Below are 22,602 nucleotides of genomic sequence, written 5' to 3' on the forward strand. Positions count from 1 at the left end.
CCCCTGGAGAGTTACCTGACTTGTTTCTAAAATACACAAACAACACAGCACAGATATTTGTAAAGTGCCAGGGTTGAGAAGGAAAATGAAGTGAATGCTCACAATTGCCCAATATGTATGACCTTGAATAACATGAAGTGCAGTGTTTGGTGGCAGGCAACTAGCGTGATGAGCCTGGGCCAAGAGGTACCCAGACCTCTCCAACCAGAGAGCTAGAAGTCTTTTATACAATACAGTTGAATCTTCTGGAAATTTCCTTGTGACTCATACTAAAGGGCCCTAGATGGTAGATTCAGGAAGAACATTCAGTGATGGGGCAGAGATAACCTCTCAGGATGGTCCTCCGTCATATTGAAAAAATCTGCCTGGGAGCCAGTCATGGTATTGGTCCCGTTAGGTTTCAGTCATTAAAAAAAAAATCATCTTAGTGTCATCCTGGTTCTAGATGTTAGGGATAAATTTCGGAAACATCTCCAAGAAGGTACCGATCAGTGACAATGCTTATTAACATTGGCAATAAGTATAGTTTTGTATGAGCCTGTTGGTGTAAGCTCAGATAATCAGAAAAAGAAAATAGCATGATTCAAGTGAGACACATTCTGCTGAACAGTTTCTGATCCCTCCCCGATGTGTCCTGCCAGAGGGAGGCTTCTACGGTTGCCACCATTTCTGCAAGCAAGCCACGCATAGGGAGAGCGTGCCTCAGGCTGGGCCGCGGTCCTTCCCAGCTCAGCTTGAGTTGACAGTGTTTGTGAGAATCTCCATGGGATGTACTGAAGTGTCAGTGTGCTGTGATGCAGAGCTTACCTTTGACGATATTGAATGTGATAAATAGCTATAGAGAAGTACTTCCTTGCCTTATGTGAGGATTGTAAGCTTATTTAAATTATGTAGACAAATCAAAGTGGCATTGCTTAATTTTTAGCAGGTGTAATAAGCAGGTTAACAGTAAAAATGCAAAACATAAGACGTCACTTTGAAAATTCAAACCAAAGTTCCTTGGACCTTATTAGAAATAGGAAATTATGGACTTGAGAATTGGACATTCCCTGTTTACATAGGAACAGTTCAGAGCTGAGATCATGGTTTAAAAAAAAAAGGAAGAAAGAAACTGTAACTGGACCTTATGGGTGCAATTTGAAATCATTTTAGGCATCTTACCAGACTGAACTAAGAGCACATACCAAACCTATCTTATGGTTAAAATTTGGGGTTTATTTTTTATATAAGAATATTATCACTATTACATAACATACTCAGGACAAAGAACTTTGCTCAGGGAACATACCATATTAATATTGTTGTCGTTTCTTTACAGAATAGTCTACAGTCCTGCTTACTCAAAACAAACCGAATAACTCAGACCTTTATATAAGTGTTATGTACTGACGATAGTAGTAACTACCTCTGAGTTTTGACATAGATCAAAATTTCCAAATACCAGATATCAGTTCTCCTATTTTTGTTTCACGTGAAAAGTACTCTAAAGGAGACTTCCTGAGCTCCTTGCATATGTGAATGTCACTGATGTAAGCACAGTGTCCATTTACATGGGTGAGATATTACTCTGTTTACAGCAAAAGGCTACCTCATTATTGATGCATAGCACACCTCTATGCTGCTCCAGCCTCACAGTGGCTGATAATTCTCTGGTACAGAACCTTTTAATCTATATTATAGATAGCAACTCACAACTGCATGTTTCTGACAAACACTTGTGAATAATCATGCATCTCATTTAGTGAGCCAAGTCTCCAAGCATTTCCTTAAATGTTGTCATGGATTTAGTTTAAAGACTTATGGGGACTCTTCCACTGAAGCAAAACAGAACATACAAGCAATCTTGGAAATAGCTGCTTTGCCCAGAGGTCGGTAGTGGGAAAAGGTCGGGAAGAGAGGTTGGTGTGTGAGTGTGTGTGTGTGCTGGGCAAAAGTATAAAAGATGCCAATCTGCTTCATTCCTGTCTATGCTGCCCTGAGGCCAAGCGTACCGCAGCGTAATTGCCCCAGGCACATAATTAACTAGCACTGGCTGCCAAGGAGTGAACACGGAGTGAATGTGCAATGCCATTTCTAGCTACTGAGCGGTAGGGTCTGCATGAAGCATCAGTTTACAGGAGTTGCTAAGGGGTTGGGCAAGAGGTCTGTGAATGAGTTGCCCCTTGACCTCACCCCTCAACGTCAACACAAATGTGATTCCTAAGAAAGATGCACTACCGATCTCTTAGCCCTGTGAGCTATTCACTGCTACATGGCGGATTATAGTAGAAACATTTTTGTACTTACATTTCTAGTCTTTACTAGAAGACTTTGGATGTATTTTTACAGTTGAAAGATTTAGAAAGATTTTTACCTGCTTATAACTTGGAAGTTTGGCGTGCAATGTAGGGGAAAAGATCAAGAAACATCATGTTATTAGCATCGGTCCATCTACAGATATAGGATGTTTTTATTGCCGGTATTTTTTTTTTCATATTCTGGCCCAGTTTTATTTTGCACCACTGTGGCCCGCAGTTACTGCTAGCTGTATTTAGTTTGTGAATAGAAGCCCATAAGTGTTAATAGACGTTGTAACATTCACTGTAAGATGAATTATACAGGACATGGGAAATCTCATTAAGTCTTAAAGTTAATTTAAATTAATTTATCTGTTTTCTCTAAGAAATGTTTATCATAAAATATATATGTGTGTTTCCCCTTTGGTTATGGAATTTGGGAAAGTATGTACAAGTGCAGCTGCATGACTTTAATTCTCTAGATGTCTTAATGAGATTTATTTGTTTTAGGGAAGAACAACTTGTTAAAAGCATCAAGTTCTGTCTTACATCGCTGTCAACAGCCTCTTTCGGATGTGGTGGTTCCTGTGATCTGTCTCATAGTTGTTCAGTTAGAGTGAGAGGTTGACCTCTGAATCGCTTTTAAATTGTCTGTTTGGAACAGAGCTGCAATGTCATGGTAAAGTACCGTACTGTGAGAAACTGTTACGACATTTAATGCATCTGTGGCTTCACCCTTGTGAGAGTTAGTTACCAGCTTGAAAATGATGGTGTTGACTACCTCTTGAATTACTTACATCTACCAACCACTGGCACCCACCGCCAGCGGGCTTTAATCAGTCTGTGTTGCTTTTGGGTATTAACAGGTTTAACCATAATAGAGACCAAAGTGAACACTGATTTCTATATGTCTTTAATATGGTGTTTTATCTAGTGTTTTAAAATTATCCTTAGTAGTATTTAGATTACCTCATTGTCCATTTTGGCTCATGTTGTTTACAAGTGAAAATAAAACACTTGAACTGTATGTTTTTAAAGGACAAAAAAGGCGTAGGTGTTCGGGATGGCATTTCACTCTTGTAGAGTCGTCTTGACGGACTAAAAGTACTGTTTGCCTTTCTGCGGACCGTGGATTTTATAATCTCATTTCATGCCTAATGTCTGTCAATTATGGATATTTTGAGGTTTAAAGAAATTACTTGATTAAAAATAAAACATATAACATTGGCATTTATGATGAGTTTTGGAGATTTTTCATGATTTGTTTAAATTATATGTGCTTTGCAACTTTACACTTTTCTCTTAACATCATGCAGTGTTTTGTCATAGCAATAAAAATTGTTCGAGAACAACATTTTTGGTAAGTGCACGTGTGGTTTGAGGAAGTGAGATTCAGTGGGGCAGGAAGGATGGGCGTGGTTGGGGTTGTAAAGAGGAGAATCCAGGACAAGAAACAGCATAAACAAAAGGCCAGAGTTGAAACTAAACAGTGCATGTTCAGTCAATCAGTAAAGAGATTAATTTGGTGGGACAGAGTATGAAAAACAGCTTTTTGAATGTAGTGGAGGGCCGCCAGTGCAGCCAGGAACGTGAGGGACTTCCAGCTCTGCAAAGGGAAAAGCATGAGCGGTGAGAACATTTGCCCCAAGCTTTTACCCTGTGGTCACTTCCTGTTCCCAGAGGTGCCCCAGGGTGGAAGAACCCACCCAGGAAGTGGTGGTCTTACCACCACTGAGGAAACAAATTCAGGGCTGCCAGAGAACAGAAAGTTGAGGGACAAGCCCCAGGGCTCACAAAGAAGGGAGCCCCCAAATCTCCATATAGATTCCTTTCAAGTCATTGACTGAATCTGAAGACTCAACAGAAAACAGCAGCTGAAAGCAGAGCCACAGCCATGGCAAGGCAAAAGAGGTGCTTGGGTGTAAAATTTAAGGAGGTGTTCACTTTCAGAGTGGTGCCTTGCCCTCGACACCATCCTTTCTTCATCCTAGTGTAGCCCCTGACTGGGAGGCTAAGAGGGGTTGCAGATAAATTTCTGTAGCCATCTTTGCTGGAGAGAGATGGAATTTGAAGTCTCAGAGGTAGATGGGCCTTGATAAACACTTGAGCTCTTTGTCTGGGTCCCAGAAGGGCTAAACATAAGAATAAGGGTCTTGCCCATAGACTATAGACTATAGACTAGGAAAAGGACAAAATGAAACAGACCAGCCCTGACAAAGCCTAAAATTAACACTGGATGGGACCAAGGTGACCAGCTGGTACACTACCTACCTACCAAAGGAAAGCTTACCCCTCCTTAGAAGGTGACATCACCCAGATGTTACAGATTTTCATCTACAGTGTTCAGCATCCAATCAAAAAGGATGAAGCATGCTAATAAAGAGGACCAATTGTCTGGGAACACATAAAAACACTCAGGTGACTCAGATATTGAAGTTACCATACAAGGACTTTAAATGGAGAAGACACAGAAGTCAAAAAAATTTTAGAACCAAAAATTATAATAACCGAAAATGAGTTCAACAGGTAAGTTTTAACAGCAGGTGAAAAGCAACAGATTAGTCAATGGGAAGACAGGTCAATAGAAAGTATCCAGATTGATGAACAGGAAAATTCTAATGGTGCGATTTGGGTGAAACCAAATCACAGAGGTTTTTAAAAAAAAAATAAATAGCAGAGTCTGCACCACTTGTTTGGCATGAGAGTGATAGGGAGGATAAACGTTACACAACAACTGGAAAAGGTAAGAGTTAATTTTTCAAGGTGAAAGAAGACTGCTTTTTTGTCTAATGTTTCATTTTATTTCATTACTGGAAAAATAGACAAAATAGCAAAATAATGAATGCAGAAAAGCTACAAATGTTACCAAAGTGATTACAATGATGATAAAGTTGCTTCCTTAACAAAGTTATTGCCATGTTATCTTGCCTCCCAGCTTTCTTGCTAACAAGGTAGCTGGAAGTCCTGTTGAACTTCTACTCTCTGCTTTTCTTCCTGAAGGTGGATATCTTTCCCAATATCTCATTGTGGGTTTGAAACCCAGTGAATCGGACAATAAAACAGGCAGACAAGACAGACCAATCCTAATATCAGGGAGAAGCAACCCTCGGCTTCCATCCCTTTAGTAGCATCTTCTCGTGACCTTGTCATTTACTCTTCAGGGATACTGAGCATGTGTTTGAAGCCAGAGAGAACAGAACCAGTGGAGAGAGAGGTAAGGTTCTAGAAGAGGACCTAAGTATGGGACTACTTTCATGAAGGAGCGTGGGGGAAAGGCTTCTCACCACTCCTTTTGGTTGCTCTGTAAGTGGTCATTCTGGGGGGATACAAGGATAATTGTGGTATTTTAATGGAACTCCCCAGATGATCATTGAAAAGCTGCGGCTTCGGGTGGTCTGAATTTTTAAAAACATTTAGAAATACCCAAGCGCATTGTGCTGGCACACCCACATGCTGGTTTGGAGACACAGTTCACCACATACATCCCCTCCAGAGAGCTACACTGGGGAAAGAAGTTACAGTGTTAAGATGATGGGAGAATTTGACAACTGAAATACAGGCTTGTGTAATTAATGTTTCTTGTCTTTTTCGTAATAGAGAGCAAACATAAGGATATCCATTCAAAAGAACAGGAAGGCCCAGAATCCTAGCTCTCCTTATGTGTCTACAGAGCCCTGTATTTGACCCACCTACCCAAGTCTGCCCCTCTTGTAGAATAAGCTTTTTTTGTCAGAGCCTTTATACAAATATGTTGCTCCAGGCTGCTAAATTAAAAAAAGTTACTTATCTGACAATCTACCATTTTGTGAATAGATCCCACTCCTGTTTTCTTGTTATTTTCATGAAATTGATTTTTTTCCCTTAAAAACTCTTTCTATGGGTTCTCTGCTCTGCTTTGCTTTCTAGAAACAATTGAAACTTAAAAGAAATGCTTTTACTGTTATTCAAGTAAAATTTCACTTTCAATTTAGAAATAAGTGTATGTTACTCTTTGTAATCCTCTCTCTCACACACACACACTCTCTCTTTCTGAAGTGGTCTTAGGGGTCCTGGAAAATGAAAAACGTTTCTGAGGTTGCATATCAGGCACGTTTCTTAGCACAATATTTCCAGTAAAAAGTTTCCCTGTCTTTAGGGCACATGTATGTGTACTTTGTCTCTAAAATTAATCAGAGTTTCTTGAAGATATAAATCGTTTTTCTCAAGGTGAAGGGCCTCAATTTTTAGTTAATTTCTGAGCTGCCTAACACCTGGAGCTATCTGCCGGCTGCAGTTTGTAAAAATCCTTTAAAGTACCAAGTCTAACCTTGGGGGGTTTTGCTGACACCCAAATTACACGGCTCATTCTGCTCTTTTGGCAGAAAATTGGACTCACACCTAACTACTAGAGTAGCAGCAATGTTGCAAAGTCAGAGTATAAGGAAAGCCAATTTCAAACTTAAGACTCAAACTATATTTACATTTGACTTAGTTCAAATACAGGTATTATTGACATGTCCTTTCTTACTGTTTTCCACATTTTCCTCTAGGAGAGTGGCCTCCCTACTGGCACGTCAGATATTTCAAGTCCCATCTATCACTTCTTTCATTTATAGCATCATGTTTCATAGTCAAGCCGCTACAGTTATCTCCACATCAGTTCTTCAAATGCTCTCATTTCTTCATGAAGTTAATTCTGTACAAATAACTTTCATTAGCTAGCCCTGATATTCCTTTACCAGTCCTGTGTTAAACCAGCTTCTGCCACTCATCCAGAGCAATCCATTTAAAACAATAATAATAAAACCTAATTACGACCATAATAAACTTTCTGATGGTAGAAAATTTGAAAAACACAAAGGAGGGGCTGAAGTGTGAGCAGCTGTTGTAGAAGATTCTGGACACCGGCCAGTGCTCAGTCTCTTTCCTTAGGTTTGTGTTTTCCTTTTATTTGTTAACACTGCACAGTGTTAATGGGGAAATGTATCAGATTGCTGGGGAAATTTAACATAGAAGGAAATGGCTGGCATGTCATTTGGCCCAATATTCTGTCTTTAGGATCACGCGGGATCATTCCAGATAGTTATTCCCAAAACCTGCCAAAGATTCCACAAGTCCCATCAGAAACCAATCACAACGTCTGAATGTCCCAACACTATGCCCAACCCCACTCAAAGCCAAAACAAAACAAATAAGCAATAATAAAAAAAAAAAGTGTCAAGTTAAGATTGTACAAGAGATACCATTTGGAGGTGCCATGTTAACAACCTACAGTGCTTCTTTTTAATTAACAAATTATTTCTGAATGGAACACTGTCCCAACGAGAATTTTCTTTAGGGCTTCTGTAAAAGATAACCTAAATAACACAAAACAATTAAAAAGTATGTTATAATGTAGTCCATTGTACAATGAGCCTTTGGAGGTGTAAAAATTCTTTATGAATTTATACTTTTAAGAAACTAACTAGTTTAATCATTCTGGGATTAAAGACAAAGTATGATACATTTCAATTTATGCATGATACCACCAGAGGGCACTCTTCACTCACTCGAAACAATTTTACATCGCCTCCTAGCTATCAGCGCATATTTGAATTTTTGAGTATTTCATATGACTGATAAACTTAGGAAAGTTTCTGCCTGGAAAAAAATGTGTAATTATGATCAATGAGTTTATAGGCTCTCATGCAGAAGAAGGAGGCTGTCAATATGGAGTTCATGATGCTGAAGGGATATTGATAGTGGTAACTTGTCTTGGATAAAATATTTTACCCCAGTATTTTTAGACCTTCTTGTAATAAGAAACTTCAGAACTGCAGACACCCTATATGAATTGAATGCTACATACATTAAATACTCTTAATGCATTACTACCCCATAAATTCCTCATCCACCTTTCAATCTATAAGAAATACGAGACTTTAAAAACTCCCTTTTGGGGTTTGATTACTTAAAACTTTGATGTTGTTCTTCCCATTTAGACATCTGAATAAGTCTGTGCATGCTCCTTTTATCAGAGAAGAAACTATCTTGTTAAAATGCTCACACTATCACACCCAGGTGTTCTGGATTTGAGATTTGAATGTGTGCCCCTAGAAGCAAGGACGAATTAGATACAAGGTCCAAGAGAACTCCCAGGTGTAACTGACTGAAGAGATTTTTTTTTATCTTAAGCTTCCATTTATATTCACTGGTTAATATAATAATAGCTTTCACTTTTCTAGTGCTTTATAGTTCATATAGGCTTTGAAATTTGGTTCTCACAAAACCCTTCCGAGGTAAAGACGACAGATATTACTATTCCTAGATGACAAAGAAACACACAACTGGGCTCAGGGAGATGACATTAACGGCTCAGATCACACAGCCGGGCTTGGAGCTAGAAAAGACACCCCAGAATTCTGATCTAATTTTCCTCTTCCGGCACCCCGGCACTCTTCCAAACATTAGAGCCAGGCAGTAGGCTTCTTCCTGACTCTGTTACTTACGAAGCTCCAGGGAGCCAAGGATAGTCACTAGGAAGTTGAAAGTATTAAAATCACAGACCAGCAGTGGTCAAAAGTACAAACTTCCAGTTATAAAAGAAGTAAGTCGTGGAGCTGTGATGTACCGCACGGTGACTATCGTTAACAATACTGTTTTGCATATTTGAAAGTTGCTAAGAGAGCAGATCTTAAAGCTTTTCATCACAAGAAAATAATATGTGTAACTACGTGTGGTGATGGATGTTGAGGAGACATTTTGGTGATCATTTTGCAATATATACAAATACCAAACCATTATGTTGTACACTTGAAAGTAATATATTGTTATAGGTCAATTATATCTCAATAAAAAGGATAAATGTTCCAAAAGATAAGTATTGATAAACACGGAAAACATCACATACCAACACTGCCTACATTTGCTTTGGTCTAAATGTTTCCACCTATGCCCTAATCTAGCTAATAGCTAATAACTTCTGCTATTTACTCTTCAGACCCCATGCTAACTGTTCTGTTTCATGTTTCCTAAAGCAGGAAGCAAGACCAGGACAGCCTTTGCCTGCAAAGTCCGGACCAGCCCACAGCTACAGCCAAATACGTGGGATGCCTGGACTAGCGAAGGTTTCCAACCTTCCTCCCAACCAGAGCTTCTCTGATTTACTACCTATTTGAATCACCTGGGGAGCTTTTAAGACTCCTGATGCCCGGGTAAATTTCTTCAGAATCTCTGACTCTAATATGCAACCAAGGTTAAGAATCACTGTTCTAGGGGTGTGGAGTTACTGGAGCCAGATTTGAACTGGGCCTAAGTGCCTCCTTCCATTAAAAGTTTGAAACTATTGGCCTAGAGCCAAAAATAAAATAAAACAAAACACAAGTTGCTTTTTCACTGAGAGCCATTGGAGTATGAACGAGGATACTTGGGTACTAGTTTTTCTTGGGCTCAACTTTCCTAGCCAGACCTTCTTTATCTGCTAATAAGGGGATTGGACTCATTAAGGGGACTTCAAAATGAGGTCCCCCTAGTGGTAGCATCAACATTATCTGGGAACTTACTAGAAGTGCAGCTTTACGGTCCTACCCCAGATGGACTGAATCAAATTCTGGGGGTGGGGCCAGCAAGCTAGGGTTTAACAGGAGCCTCCAGGTGATTCTGATGTCCGCCCACATTTGAGAACTTCTGGACAAGTTGAAATGTACCTATCTGCTCTAATATTCTACAGTTCTGCCCCCTCCAAAGGAAAACCTCAATCCACAGCATTCAGGAAGCGCTAGAAGGGGTTTTTCAGCAAGCTAACTGCTTTGAGAAGAACTTTTGAGAAACACTTTAAATGGTATACGAGGAAACAGTGACCACTTGGAAAGACCCAGTGGATTTCTGGGTCTTGATAACGATAAGGACATCACAACATCAAACCAGCGCAGCCTGTGCGAAGGACCGCCCAAGGACGGGAACGCCCTGGTTAGGAAGACAGCAGGTGAGACTCTAATTATCCTCAACCTAAAAATAAAGTTCTGACTCACTTGGACCACGAGGGTCATGTGTCAGCCCTTAAGAAGTCCGCATGTTGGGAATTACAAGCACCAGAACTAGGAGATCCCTCACCTGGTCTGACCTCATTTTACACATAAAACTGAGGCCCCAGGAGATGTGAGCTGCCCAGCATCGTAGCATTCTTTACAATCAAGCCGTGTCAGGAATACACATCTCCTGAGTTTTTGAGTACTTCTTCACCTTACTCTCTGGATTAACTTCTCTCAGTCCTTCTGGCATCAGAATTTACCGATCACGTGCTCCATGTATATGCAGCCCACCTGTGCTTAGCTCTCCCGCGCCCACTGTGGGGAGGTAAACAAGGAGACAGCGTGTTCACAACAGCGTGCTGCCTGTTGACCACAGCTGACCGTGCTCTTCCTTCTCTTGCCTCCTGGAGACTCCTTAACCCCACGCCGGTGTTTTCCAGTCACCATACAGGGGCTGGCCCTGCCTCAGGCTTTGAGGGGCCACTTGTAGAAGTCAGGAGTGGTGCCCCTCTGAGGCTCAGCCAAACCTGTCCAGAGAGACTGCAGCCTGTGAGCTGGGCCCCGGCCTGCAGAGGCTTCTGCCGTCAGCAGGAGGGGCCCTGAAGCTGTCTCTCAGACCTGCTGGCACTGACCCTCTGGATCTTTGCAAGGACTGTGGTTACTGAGATTCCAGAAGCCTTAAGAATCTGACGTGGCCACTAAAGGAAAATGGGAAAGGAAATGAGAACAAACACGTACTTCATGGCAACTACTGCTTGGAAAGGCTGCAGAATATGCGCTAGGACACAGCAGCTTTAAAAGGCATAACAACTTGCCGAAGCTCACGTGGTCAGAGCCAGCGTTCGGAACTGCATCATCTATCTGACCTCTAAGCCACGTCCAAGAACAAGGACTCTGCCTCCTTTTTCAGGTGGGTGCTTCTGGCTAAGAGGGAGATTCGAGGTGGACAACAGGGATAAGAAATCTAGGGCAACATGCAGCTGGGTCCCCACATTTTCATGTGAGCTGACAGATTATTTTAAAGGTCAATATCAAATTTTAATTTTTCTCTGTTCTAAAACGGTCTCTCCCTAAAAAAATACACAACTTTTTGTATTAAAAAATATAAAGGATCATATTTTTCTATTTCAGCATGAAAACTCCTTGATTACCTGAGGCAAAAAGCTGAGAAAAAGACGTGCACCGGAGGCTGCACGCTCACTATCTGAGAGGACTGGAGAAAAGGCTGAGACCCGGGCCCCCTCCGGCCCTTCCACTCGCGGGGCTGTCTTGGCAAAATCTACCTTTCTGAGATTCAGTGCTGTTGTCTCCACCACCTTCCAGGATTTTGGTGAAAATGCGAAAGCATCTATTTGAAATGCCTGTAACCGTCTCCGGTACATAGTAGGCATTCAGTAGACAGCTATTATTCCCACGTCACGTTATGGTGTAGTTCTTCTTACAAGCAAAACATGTCAGTGCTCATAAGGAGAAGAGTTAAAGGAGGTCAAGTGAGAAGAGCAGAAGGAGGGGGAAGCGCACTGCGGAAGCTTAGCAGGGGCTCCAAGTTAACAAACCCTTTGAAGAGAAATGAATTCAGAGCAGCTGGCGATCTGGTGGTTCTTCTTCACGTGCGGCCCAGCCGCCTGGGGGAGGCTGGGGCCTGAGGCTCAGTCCTCCCTGTCTGAGCTCCTTCAAGGGGGTTACGTGCTTCACCTCGGTCCATCTCTGCGACACGTCGCCTAATTATGTGGAACCACCAACAGATGGGAGCAGCTCTGGAAGTTTTCATCATTTGCAGGTAAATGACTACTCATTTTCCCCTCAAGGCCCCTTCCTCTCAGAGCTGGGTGATGGTTGTGGGGCTTCATTTACTGAGGAGTGTGGCGGATTAGCTTCCTTCAGGCCACACTTGGCTCTGCCTCCTGTCACCCCAGACATCAGGGCGTGCAGTCCCCAGGAGCAGGCCCTGTGCTGTGGAGTCCCACCTGCACCAAGCAGCAGGCAGGCGAACGGGTTAGCAAAGCAGAAAGCTTAGCTGCAAGCTGGAGAGACAGGGATTCCCTCACGATGGGGTAATGAAGGAGGCTGGGGGAGCTCGCAGGTCAGTGGGGATGTATCTGCCCCTGGTAAACAGCAAGGAAATATTCATGCCCTGTGTTCACTCATATTCATTCAACACACACACACACACACATATCAGAAGATTTTGTACATACTGGGAAGCTGTCAAGCTCACAGTGCCATCTTCAACTCAGAAATCTGTATCTTCAGCCCAGATCCTACCCCTCCACCAAATTCCAGATCTTTGTGTCCAGCTGCCTACTTGACACCTCTCCACTGTCCCAGAGGCCACTCTAACTCAGCATGAAGAAAACACACTCAGTCTCTTCACTCCAACCTGGTCCTCGCCAGAGAGGGACCAGTGGTAACTCCAGCCAGATCTTTGACACGCCCCGCTCTCTCACCACTGCTTCTACTCCCACAGACCCATAGCCAAGTCCTGTCGATTTTACCCCATAGCGAGCTGTTCCCACCCCTGCCCACAGAACACCTCCAAGTGGACCAAATGGAAACTGTCAGTCTCACTGTCCAGGCTACATACAGGGAAGCTGCCCCAGGCTGGCTCGTCGAGATGTTCAGGGCTCAGGACCAGACGGGCTTGGTGACATGGCTCACTGAGGACAGAATTAATTCCTTTTGTGGGAGTGTAAGATGGCCCTGCCAGTTGGGTTTAGTCTTGGGGCAGATCAGGGCAAGTCTGTAAGGTGTCAAGGACCTACTACCAATGGCCAAGAGACGGGCTGTCTGGTTCCCTTTCCAACACTGAGGACAGGTGATGGAAGAAAATAGGGGTTTCTGCACGATGACTAGGAAGACTGCCTACCAGAGTATAGCCACAGGGGAGGATTTCTGCCTCCTTCATTTGAATCCTTGTATTGCTGGGCTTTGTGAAACTAGAGGGGAAGATTCAAATACAATGGGTTAAAAAAGGTGAGATCTATCTATCCCCACAGTGAAGCTCTGGAGGCTTCTTAATTGCTGCATCTGGTCAACTCTATCCAAGGCCTCGGGGACCCTTCTTTCCATGGCCAAAGGCAGCAAGATGGTAGGCCCTCCAAATGAAGTGGGACTAAGCCGAGAGCATGCTCTCTGCAGGCCTGCTCAGACTACCTAAACCAGAGCATTTCCCGTGGCCTCTGAAGGGTCTTGAACCTCTGGGCACGGCCTTAGAGCCAATCAACTATACGTTAAGAGAAATGAAGTAAAAAATACGCACACTTGCCAAGTAAGAAATTTATTTGCTCAAATGATGATATATGAAGAGATTTTAAACGAGAAAGCTCTGTTCAGACAAAATGTAAGTTTATTATAAAGTAAAATGCTATCCATGTAAATGGCACCTAAAAGCAGGAAGGATGAGTTTCCTATAAATCGTGTCTGTATAAAGCATTCACAAAATCCTTGTGTACTTTAAAACTAGGTTAAGTGTATAACGGAAAAAACTTGTAAATAGTACTTCAAGCAGGTTTCTTAAATTTTACTTACAAGGTGTTGTTACACACAGGTGTTTGAGGGTTCTGTGACGATCAAAGCACGGGCACCAACCGTGAGAAAACGTGTCGTGGGTGCACGGCACCCTCGAGCTCCTGTGCTGTGTCCTGTCTCTTCACATCCTTGAGGTTGAATCGAGTGGGTGGGAATTCCTTATCACTCTAGTTGGGGATAAGCAGGGAAAGAGGTTGGGAACCCAGGGTTGGAAAGAGGGGAGGGAGGAGAAACTGAGGCATAGCAGGGTCAATGGTTTCTGCAGAGCAGCTTTAGAAGTTACCAAGGATTAAATAATGGCAGCAGATCCTTGGAGCTGCCAAGGAGGGGCACCAAGCCCCAGGGTTGGGACTGACTGGGTACCAACCACACACTAGCCTGAAGTCTTCACTGGAGGGCACGGTCATCACTGGGGTGCACTGGGGACAGGGCGGAGTGTGTAGGTTACATCAACTTCCCTATAGATTTTTTCCAGCATCAGCATCCAAGTGACTCTGTCTCTGGGGCCATGATAGGACCTGGGAGGCAGGAATCAGCAGCTTTCAAGTTACGAAATCAGAAAAACTTCAGGCAGAACCAGACACCAAGGAGGTGACATCTCCCAGAGGGCACAGCATACTTTTGGCAGCAAAGCACAAAGATACCCAACGATTAAAGTGAAATAGAACCACAGGGGAAAACGGAAAAGATCCCAGAAAGCCAAGGATGGCAACAGAAAAGAACTATATAGCACCCATTATTACTAATTTAAGATCTATAAACATCATAGTGGGTCTACATAGGATCTGTGCTATTTTTTATAAATATAAGTATGAGGGCTTTCAAAATATTATAAACGACACATTTATAAATGTTACATTCCAGATTCATACAACGGACTTGATGTTACATTCAACATAGTAGATTTGGGGTAATATATAGTAGGGTAATTTTTGCAGACTGTTTTCTGAACCTGGTGACAACCTAGGTGAATGCCAGAAAACACAGAAAGCATCTTATTGGTGACTTTGGCAGCAAACGTGTTTTTATCTGTGCGTTATACAAAGATACACTTGTTCATTTGTAAAGTCATCCATCGACAATCTTTCATCTGCTTCTTTGCTATCAAGTCTAGTGGGGGGGCTTCTCAGTGGCTTTGGCTTCTTTTCTCTGAGTCACCTTGTCGCCCTTAGAGGGATGTATTTAAGAATAGCTTCTTGTTTCCCATTGAGGCTAAGTGACTTTTGGAAGATTCCTATCCTTAAGATTACAATCTTCATGATCAATGGCACACACACACATTTCAATAAAAACAGTAAATGACTTCATATCCCCTAGTTTTAGCAGTGTGCTTTTAAACACGTTTGTTCCCAGCATGACAGAAAACCACCTCCAGACACATGCAGGCTGATCATTAGAGGTGACCCCCCCTGCCGTCTGAGGTTGACAAGTGAGACAAGCCTGAAGGTGGGTCAGGGTAAGGAGACCCCAAGGTTCTGTGGACTCGGAGAACATTAAAAACATGGCTACTGCAGAATCTAAAAGTACTTTCTACTCAGAGAAGGACGTAGTGTCGAATTACTCTGTAGAGTGGTTCTGTAAATTAGTTTCCTGCATGTATAAACTCAGTGGCCTGCATGACCTCTCTCCAGTAGGTAAAGGAAGGAAGGATTAACCCCATGACATTTTCCACGTGATTCAGGCACAGGAGGAGATAGTTCAACCCGCTGCATCTTTACAATTAAAGCCAGATAAAGACATTCACCTTTGTTTCATTCCCCCAAAATAAATTCCTACTTTAGCAAACAGAAGACACCACTATAGCCATAAAGTGCAATCAGCCTTTCTACGGTAATGTTAAAAAGCCAACATTTGATAAATACATTAGGAGCTGGATACCCACTCTGCGGAAATTTTCTCAGTCAGTGACCAAACATGAAAATTTAGCTCAAGAGAAATTACTAAAATAACTGGCTTAAAAAATGAGGAAATGAGGTGACCCTAGAATAGCTTATTTTTATATCGTCTCTAACAGAAATCACCTCTTGGCAAAAGATGCTTCTGGCTCAGCTCTTCTGAAAATAATTTCATTTGGAACTTTTCTTGGCTATTTATAACAGGGGACTGACTCAAAGTCGGTTCCAGCGGATGACACAAAATCAAGGTCAGTGGGGAATGATGTGGGGCTGCCATTCAGTGGGCTTCCCCCCGGCGAGTGGCTTGGCCAGGGGTCACAGCCACATTCACCCTCCCGATGACTGAAGCACATCTTCTCATTTCCCCAGTACCAACCACCCTTCCCTGAAACACGACTCCAGTAGAAAAGAGGGACCTGGAATCTAGGCCCACACAGCACTGTCTAGGTTGGGTGCCCATGGCGGGGCCTGTGGTGACCCATCTGCCCCATAACTGTGTCCACACCCACAGCCCTGGTACTGGTGTCCTGCACAGGTCCTAAGGAGACCTCTGTGGCCCTGGGGAAACAGCCTGAAACGTCAGGATAGTGACTAAAGAAGGCAGTGGCTCTGTCAGTCAGTCACTCTGTGACACCTGATTGGCCTACTTGACTCTCTGGTCCTCCTGACCCCAGGGAACGTGCTCCCCCCAGCAGAGCCTGGGCCGAGCTGAGCGGGCTCAGCCCCAGGCAGACACGCAGCTCATAACTGCTTCCCGCCGTTCTCTCTCTGCTCCAGTTTTCAGCCCTGCTTATAAACAGCACCGTACCCGGGTGGTGTGGGCAGGTCTGAGGGGTCTGTTCGTTAGCAAGTGTCTCCACTCTGCCCACGGACGTGAGGCAGCCTGGGGGAGAGACGCGTCAGGCCTAAGAGAAAAATACACACAAGTCACATCGTGTCTGTCTTTAAAATTTTCCATCCAAAACATCAGCAGAACAAAGCCTGAGATGCCTTGCTTTTTAGTGTTCCCTTAGCCTCAATTTCAAACTTAACACTGGTTGTTAAAACTCTCAAATGGACAACTCCATAGAAGAAAAGCTGTCTCTGAGGACCATGAGCAACAGCTCGGAAAGATGAGTGGAGGCATCTGCAGTGACGGAGCGCTACGATGTTTTTAATTAAGTTCAAGGTAAACACATGTAGAAAGTACTGTGAAAATCTCTCTCTCAAAATAGCACTAGGTTTAGTTGCAGGGCTCAGTAAAACAAAAAGCTGACTAGTAAAACGAGAGCGAAGATAACCTTCGGTTTTGGAATCTCCCTCGCTTTCCCGCCCTCAGACTCTACAGGCTGAAGGTACTAAAGCAGAAAAATCTAAAAGCAATGAAAAACTGCTGGTATTTTTCAGGATCTCTTCAAGATAGTTCCCATCCTGGTAACTTGAATCCTCTCTTGGGAATCAAGGCAACTGACGAACTTTAAATGTATTTGGAGACGCGGGTTCAAAGACCTCGTCGTCATCTTCCACCCCTTCTTCTATTGGTTTCATCTTGGCGGAGGATCGCTGGTGGGGGGATGACACATCTGCCAGAGACACAGAAAGGAAAACTGCTTAACGTACAGCCTGCCCCACTGCTGGTGTGACATATCAATTATAAACTCCAAGTAGAAAATAAAACCCTGGGAATCTACAGCTGGTACTGGGAATGCAGTTTCCCTAAATACTGTATTTTCAATCTAGCATCCCAAGGAAACAGCATTGGGTTAGCAGACGTTGGGTCCTGTCCAAAACATCTGTAGCATATTTGGTCCACACCAAAAGGTCCCTGAAAATGTGGTCCTATGCAAAATGTGCATGAGTATACTGGTCCAAGCCAAAAAATTCTTGAAATATTGTGGTCTTATCTGAAACATTCACAAGTAAGTTTTGGTCCATGCCAAGTTGTTTTGGATAAGACCAAATATAAAGAACCTTTCTGCATGGACCGAATGTCACCATGGATGCTCTGAACAGGAGCAACTAGACCAAATATCAAGGACCCTTTGGCATACCAAATGTCTTTTGGAAATTTTGGGCAGGACTACATGGTCCTACAAGTATCAAGGACCTTGGTCTGGACCAGATGTCTTATGGACCAAATGACTTGCAAGGCAGCCAAGTCAAAAAGCCAATCTCAGAGGTGAGAACAGATGTGGAGGTAATTCCACTGCAGGATGATATGAGCTTCTCAATCACCCGCAGTTCCCAGCAGGTTTCCCCAAAGTCTGTTTAGAACTCAGAACACATGCTCCTACATGAATAGCATATGTGGTGATTCAAGTCCCTCGAAGGCTGATTTAACTCCTAATTTCCCTAAGGAATGGGTCTACTCTAAAACTGTAGAACTTAACACCATCTGGAGCACCACCTAAAACAACATTGCTTGTCACCACCTGTCCAGCCTCTCCCTGGACTGATATGGTAGAGAGAGAAAGGGAGGTAGAGACAGGGTGAGCCCAAGCACACAGGAGGGAAGATCCGGGTGGTGGAAGTACAACCCCAAATAGCAGCAGATCCCCGGGGCCTTTTAGGGTGCCACTATAGCAAAGGAACCAAATAATAACTCATTCATTCTACCCCTCATTCATTCATGCAGTCACCAAATGCTTAGCATCTACTATAATGGACACCATGCTTGGTGTAGAAAAAAAATGGTTGTCAAAACTAAAACAGTTACCATGTAATCCAGCGATCTCACTCCTGGGCATATTTCTGGAGAAAACTCTAATTTGAAAAGATACATGCACCCCAATGTTCACAGCAGCACTATTTACAATAGCCAAGACATGGAAGCAACCTAAATGTCCATCGACAGATAAATAGATAAAGAACATGTGGTGTATATGTATATATGTGTATATACATACATGTATGTATGTGTGTATATATATGTCTATGTGTATATACACACGTACATACATACACATACACCATGGAATATTACTCAGTCGTAGAAAAGAATGAAAAAATGATTTGCAGCAACATGGATGGATCTGGAGATTGTCACTCTAAGTGAAGTAAGCCGGAAAGAAAAGGAAAAATACAATATGATATCACTCATATGTAGAATCTAAAAAAAAAAAAAGACACAAATGTACTTATTTACAAAACAAACAACCTCACAGAAAACAAACATATGGTTACTAAAGGGGAAAGGCAGGGGAGAGAGAAATTAGGAATTTGGGATTAACAGATACACATGACTCTACATAAAACAGATAACCAACAAAGGCCTACTGTATTCAATATCTTGTGGTTCAATATTCATTTTCTTTTAATAATTATATTCAATATCTTATAATAACCTATCATGGAAAAGAATCTGAAAAAAATCGATATATGTGTATCTATAACTGTGAATCTCTTTGCTGTACACCTAAAACTAACACAACACAGTAAATCAACTATACTTCAGTAAAAAGGAAAAGCAAGAGTAGACGTTATTATAAATAGGTGCAAGCCAAAAAAGGCAAAAGACCTAAACAAGCAATTCTCCAAGGAAGAAACACAAATGATCAATAGACACATGAAAAAATGCTCAATATCACTAATTATCAGAGAAATGCAAATCAAAACTACAATGAGGTATCACCTAACACCAGTCAGAATGGCCATCATTCAAAAGTCCACAAACGACAAAAGCTGGAGAGGCTGTGGAGAAAAGGGAACCCTCCTACACTGCTGTGGGAATGCAGTTTGGTGCAGCCACTGTGAAAACAGTGTGGAGATTCCTCAAAAGACTAGGAATAGACTTATCGCATGACCCAGGAATCCCGCTCCTGGGCATATATCCAGAAGGAACCCTATTCAAAATGACACCTGCACCCCAATGTTCATAGCAGCACTATTTACAATAGCCAAGACATGGAAACAGCCTAAATGTCCATCAACGGATGACTGGATAAAGAAGATGTGGTATATTTATACAGTGAAATACTATTCAGCCATAAAAACTGACAACATAACGCCATTTGCAGCAACATGGATGTTCTTGGAGAATGTCATTCTAGGTGAAGTAAGCCAGAAAGAAAAAGAAAAATATATGAAATTACTCATATGTGGAATCTAAAAAAACCCCCATAAATACAAAACAGAAACAGACTCACAGACATAGAATACAAACTTGTGGTTGCCAAGAGGGTGGGAAGTGGGAAGGGACAGACTGGGATTTCAAGATATAGAATAGATAAACAATATTATACTGCATAGCACAGGGAAATATATACAAGATCTTGTGGTAGCTCACAGTGAAAAAAAAGTGACAATATATGTATGTTCATGTATAACTAAAAAAATCATGCTCTACACTGGAATTTGACACAACATTGTAAAGTGACTATAACTCAATTAAAAAATATTTTAAAAAATTAAAGAATAAATAGGTGCAAGCCTTCTCAAGGTGCCCAATGAACAGCTCAGGTGACAGCACACAAACTGCCCTCTGTACAATCCCCACATTCGATGTCAGGCTCCACTTTTTCAGGGTCTCCCCTGGCCCCGCCTACACAAGTGCTGGATTCTTGCTCTGCCCTCCAGCAGGGCGGGGTCAATTAGCAACCAGTCAATCAGCAAATGCTGAACTCAGGTGTAAGGTTGATGATGGAGGAGCACTGAGTGAAATCTGACTCTTCAAATCCTTGCTATACAGCAAAGGACAGTAGCAGGATCCTATTAAGACAGGAAGCAGAACGGCTACAAGAAATGTATGTGTTGTGTAAACTGACTATACTTCAGTTAAAAAAAAAAAGCCAAAAATATATCGAGTAAAGAAATGTATCAGGATCCACTGTTAATCCCTGGCAGGCACAGCAGTCAGCAAGGAAGAGGGGCAGGGCCACTCGCACGGGGGAGGCAGCACACGGTGGTCAAGACCAGAGGCTCAGGAAACAGTTTCAGGTTCAGACCCCTGCCGTGTGACCTGTATTCCATTACTAAACCTCTCCAGGCCTCAGTTTCCCTATCTGTGGAAAGGAGGCATTCCCAGGACCTGCCTCATGGGGCTGCTGGGAGGTTTCAACAAAATAATCATGGAATGTGCTTAGCAGGTGTTGGCTACATAGAAAATGTCATTAACTGTCATGTATTATTTTTTCAAGATACATACTTTATTTCACTTTAATTCATTTGGATAAAAAGTGTATCACATTCCTTATTTTAGAGAGAATTTTGAGATCAAGATAACGATCCTGGGAAAACTGGCTTTGGGGGCCTTGTACGTACACATCTGGGGCTCTGTGTGTTCCTTCCATTCACAGCTTTGGAATCAACGTCACCATTGTTAAGAGGGAATATTAATATCATACTTAGCAAGAAATGATTTGTCTACATATTATTATTTTAATTTAAGACATCTCCTTGGCATATATAACACTGATCACTGTTTTCCAGAGATTCATATAACATCATTACATAAACATTTTTTTAAATGTTTTCAAATTTCATTGACATATAGTTGATGTACAACATTATATGTTACAAGTGTACAATGTAGTGATTCACAATTTTTGAAGGTCATACTCCATTTGTCGTTATGATAAAATATTAGCTATATCCCCTGTATTGTATAATATATCCTTGTAGCTTATTTTATACACAATAGTTTGTGCCTCTTAATAACCTACCCCTGTGTTGCCCCTCCCCTCTTCCCTCTCCTCACTGGTAACCCCTAGTTTGTTCTCTATGAGTCTGCTGCTTTTTACTTATGGTCACTAGTTTGTTGTATTTTTTAGATTCCACATATAAGTGACATCATACAGTCTTTGTCTTTCTCTGTCTGACTTACTTCACTTAGCATAATACCCTCCAAGTCCATCCATGTTGCTGTAAACGGCAGTTTCATTCTTTTTCATGGCTGAGCTGTTTTTGTTTGTTTGAGGGGAGCAACAAGTTATATATAATAACTGTCATTTATTATTAACTCTATAATCATTGCCATATATCTGGGGAGATGCCACAACCCAGAGCCATCCCTCCCGTCATAAAAAGGTCATAATTATGCAGGGCTGCACTTGGGCAGAGCTAATGCGTTTGTTGAATATACATGGAAATTGTTCACTTTCAAACATTTACAGTCAATTAAAACACCGAGTTTCTAGAGAGACAACTACTAACGTAAACTGCAGAAAATCCGCCTCTACTAAAATAGCCCCAGAACACCATTCTGCCTCTGAGCACAGCACGGCAGAACCTCTCAGGCACGCTTCTTTTTATCCTTTTTAACACAGGTGACAGCAGACACCAAATACAACCTCAACTTCACACGTCTACTCAAATGGCAATGGGACCTATCTGTGTGACCTTGGGCAGGTTACTTCACTTCTCTGTGCCTCAGTTTCTCTATCTGTAAAACGGGAATCATAGCAGCTACTTCATATTGCTGTTAAGAGGATTACATGACTCAACGCTTGTAAAGTTCTTACATCTGTGCCTAGGATATCATAATCCCTTTGTAAATGTAAGTCAGTGAAATGAGTTAACTGATATGCTCTTAGGTGGGCAGTGGCCTAAATCATTAGAAAACTTTGTTAAAATTCATCATCACCCACAGGAATGGCAAGGAAATGGGACTTGTGCTCAAAAAGGAGTTTGTGTTTCTCACTCTAAGCCATCCTGAGTGCAGCAAAACTGTCTTCAAAACAAAACAAAATAGCCATGGCTTCCATCATATTTCTAGCCTCAAGTTATGATTGCATTTCATGAAATATTAACTTAGGCTGAGTATCTGCAATCATGATAAAACCCTCAGAACAAATGGGATGGCATGTCTGAGCGCATTAAGCCAAATCAATAATGTCGAGCATTCAGACGTAATTGGGTAACACTCGTAACACAGAAGTGCTGGCGTGGTTTGACTGGCGAAGTGGGGGAACTGCTCTCTGCGTTCTAAGCCCATCTGTC

General features: G+C 42.2%; 1 protein-coding gene and 1 long non-coding RNA gene across 2 annotated transcripts in view; one reads left to right on the plus strand and one right to left on the minus strand.

Annotated features, from left to right (window-relative positions):
* Positions 1-997: 997 nt before the first annotated feature.
* LOC140697856 (uncharacterized) lies at positions 998-9,495 on the plus strand. The gene is made up of 3 exons (XR_012075229.1): positions 998-2,955; positions 5,277-5,490; positions 9,272-9,495. It is a non-coding gene; the product is annotated as an uncharacterized lncRNA (long non-coding RNA).
* A 4,097-nt stretch (positions 9,496-13,592) lies between these two features.
* Positions 13,593-22,602, minus strand: part of POPDC1 (popeye domain cAMP effector 1) — a 38,763-nt gene continuing 29,753 nt past the window's right edge. Inside the window, exon 8 of the mRNA XM_031680189.2 lies at positions 13,593-17,249. Within this exon, the coding sequence (XP_031536049.2) occupies positions 17,125-17,249 (125 nt within the window). The 3' untranslated portion in view covers positions 13,593-17,124. The remainder of the gene's footprint in view (positions 17,250-22,602) is intronic.

This window comes from Vicugna pacos, chromosome 8 (assembly GCF_048564905.1).
Source record: "Vicugna pacos chromosome 8, VicPac4, whole genome shotgun sequence".
In the NCBI taxonomy this organism is placed as follows: Eukaryota; Metazoa; Chordata; class Mammalia; order Artiodactyla; family Camelidae; genus Vicugna; species Vicugna pacos.